Genomic DNA, 3,303 nt, shown 5'->3' on the forward strand with positions numbered 1-3,303 from the left:
CTAACTGAGGCCCTTTGCGTCAATAGGCGTAGGAGGAGATGATGATATACAGATCAGTGGTAACTTGACCCTGTGCAATCAGTTGTACAAACAAGGCGTCATGATAAAGCGCATATGAATATACAAGAAGGTCGCAATAAATTTTGCGCAGAAAAAAAAAAGATCTGACTACAGATATATAAAATGTGAGACCGTATTCAAACCTAAATTAATGTATTATGTGTCTCATTTATTATGTGTCTCATTTATTATATGTCTCATTTATTATACGTTACGGAAATAAATACACCCCCTATGTATTCATATGTGTATATGCATCATATTACAATGTTATTATACATAATTATCCAATACATTACTAATTGTGGCAACGCCCCTAAGACATGGCAACAATGTACTTCCCAGCCTTGGGGCATCACACAGTGTGCTTGTTTTATCGTTCGTTACCCAAGGCAGAAGTGTTTCCTGCCCGTTGTATTTGATTCTTGTATTGCACCTTCTCGATAGAACTTACGTTAATTTCAAGATTGTGTTTCGCTGGAACACTCCCAAGATGGCGCAGTGAGTATTTTGTGCGAGGAGAGTGCTTTTACAAGTTTTCAAGCAGCACAAGACGACAATTACAGCCGCCATTTCTTTCCCTGTGAATCTCCATGGATTTATAGTGCAGTTCATGTGCATTTAAGTGTAATGTTGGTTGTCCATAGTGACTTATAAGTGGACCCTTTTAGTGCTGTGTACCTTTGTGACTGTTAAGTGGCCTCCTCATGTGCTGTGTACCTTAGTGACTGTTAAGTGGCTACCTCATGTGCTGTGTCCCGTAATTAAGTACAATAATAAGAGTTTAGCACATAATTTAACAAGACTGACACACTGACATCTACCCACTTTGAATGCTTCCAGGCAACTGACGTCACCGAGGGGACTACTGTTCGTCGAACAGACTCCTCACCCACCCTACCTATATCGTACTGCTACACTTAGCAAAATGTGCACATATTTGTAAGAATTATATTTCTGAATATTTTGAAAAATGGAACTTTTATTTCTTACATACCGTATTCCTTCTTGGTGTATTAATGTAAATGTTTTTACAATAAACCATGTTTGAAATGCAATTTCACGAGGAATCTACTGATATACGAGAAGCAGAGGTAGAGGAAGAATTTAATACAAATGTTGGAGCTCTCAGTGGATTAACTGGTGAGGAAGTGTAACAGTTGCCACCGCCACTCACCCCACATTATACAGCTCCCGAATCAGCTTCAGGAGCGGATTTTCTTCATTTCATCAAGTATCTTGAACAATGTCGAATACAAGAGGATGTAAGAAGGTGCCAAGAAGAGGATTTTCGACGCAGGGAAGACGAACAACATCGACATGAAGAAAGTGCTCGCTTTACAGCATTGTTGCAGAGGTTGCTTCCTGTTACCTCCCAACCTGATAGCACACATAGCCTGTCAGTCATTACATCGATTACGCCGTCAGTACCTACTGTTTCATCTTCAAGTTCATCAGCAATACCTGCCCCTCAGAAAGGCGTCACCCAGAACCTGCCTCCCCTTCAAGCAGATGCCAGTTTTCAAGTTTTTTTCGGGAATGGAGACGTCAAGTTACCTAGAGAGAAGCAACTCATTCAGCTTAGAATGTGCCTCACTCTTGAGACGCAGAGGATCTTGAAGCACACCCTGGATATCCCATCCAATACAGACAAGATAGTAGAAGAGGTCTTAGATGAGCTGCAGAATCAAGTGAAAAGTCTATGCAACGAAGTCCTATGCCGAAGAGAACTCTTAAGTTGTAAGCAGTTTGAGGGAGAATCTTTTTCAGAATTTTACGTGCGACTTAAGCATATACCTGAAGAGGTGGACGTCTGATCAGGGAATTCATCAGTGTGTGAGGAAACTCAAATATCATGGGTATCAAGAATGAGGGACTCGTCCAGAAACTCATCTCTCTTGATGCAACAGCTTCACTACAGGAGGTGGTCAATACTTGTGGCTCATGTGAGGCGGCCAGGAAGGCTACTTCTGCCATTCGAGCATCAAGCTCCCAGCTACATGTTGTTTCAACGTACATGAAACAGAAAGGAGGTGGGAAAAATAATTTTTCAACCCCACCACCCAAACCAGCCAGTCCCTGCCAGTGTTGTGCACGTAACCACCATTCTTCCGAAGTTTGCCCAGCCCTAGAAAACAACTGCAAGAACTGCAGTGGACGAGGACCTTGGGACAGGACTCCAAAGTGCCCAGCCAACGCAGCACAGTGCCGAGTTTGTAACCGTGTGGGACATTACGATAAATACTGTAAGGCAAAGGGAAATGACAGTACACAGGATGGCTCTTCAAGTGACAAAGCTACCCCATCATCAGGTAAATCAAAGGTCGTAAAGAAGTCCAGCTGTTGTCGAGTCGAAACTTTCGGCAAGTCACCTAAGCCTGTCTGTGTTCTTCTAACATATGGAGATGTTACATCCTGAATTCAGATGTTACCCGACACAGGTGCCGAAGTCTCTGTGGTAGGACCCCAGTATCTTGACCTACTTAAGATACTTAGTAGTTTTAAGCTGTTTCCTACAACTGTAACTCTAACTGCCGACTGTTCAGCTATGACACCTGCTTTGGGTACCTTCCAAGCCACTCTTATGCTGGGTAAGCAGTCCTGTTCTGCTGTTATAGAGGTTTATGACGGTGTCCAAACACTATTGTTGTCTTACAGCCAGTGTATGGAATTAGCAATTATTTCTCCTGACTTTCCAAAGCCAATATATGAAGTTAAGCATGTCAAAAGATACAAGGAATTGCCCCTTTCTGCTACCACATCCCCTACCGAGGCAAGATAATTTTTTCTACGGGAGTTCAAGGATGTTCTGGTCACCAAAGAAGATCTCTAGACAACACCACTCCAGCCGATGACGGGTCCTCCAATGAGGATCCACCTCAAGGATGGTGCAGTGCCTTTTGCTGTCCGCACTCCCCGCCAGATACCCTTTGCTCCCCACGACCAAGTTATGGAAGAACTCGCCTCCATGGTAACCCTGTTCTGAGGACTGTGACTGCCGTGCAGCTGCCCGTGCTGAACAAGTAAAACTACGCCTGGTGTTGACCCCCTCCCCCATTTACCTATGGTCCCTTGCACGGACATAGAAAGGTCATTGATCCCCAACCCCCAAGTGTTCCCACGCAGATCTCAAAGGCTCATTAGAAGGAGTTCGCTCGAGAATGGAACTCTGAGTGGGGGGGGGGGGGCGTTTAGATATATAAAATGTGAGACCGTTACATACCTTAAGTAATTTATTATGTG

The 3,303-nt window shown here is 43.7% G+C and overlaps 1 protein-coding gene across 1 annotated transcript; it reads left to right on the forward strand.

Annotated features, from left to right (window-relative positions):
• The first annotated feature begins 1,915 nt into the window (after positions 1-1,915).
• LOC137645451 (uncharacterized) lies at positions 1,916-2,479 on the forward strand. The gene has a single exon (XM_068378256.1). It carries the CDS (start codon positions 1,916-1,918, stop codon positions 2,477-2,479), a length of 564 nt encoding a protein of 187 aa, XP_068234357.1.
• Positions 2,480-3,303: the final 824 nt, after the last annotated feature.

The sequence above is a fragment of the Palaemon carinicauda genome, chromosome 8, assembly GCF_036898095.1.
Source record: "Palaemon carinicauda isolate YSFRI2023 chromosome 8, ASM3689809v2, whole genome shotgun sequence".
Classification (NCBI taxonomy): Eukaryota; Metazoa; Arthropoda; class Malacostraca; order Decapoda; family Palaemonidae; genus Palaemon; species Palaemon carinicauda.

Excerpts from the sequence above, each read along its gene's own strand:
- LOC137645451 (XM_068378256.1), top strand. The coding sequence starts at position 1,916 with ATGGGTATCAAGAATGAGGGACTCGTCCAGAAACTCATCTCTCTTGAT.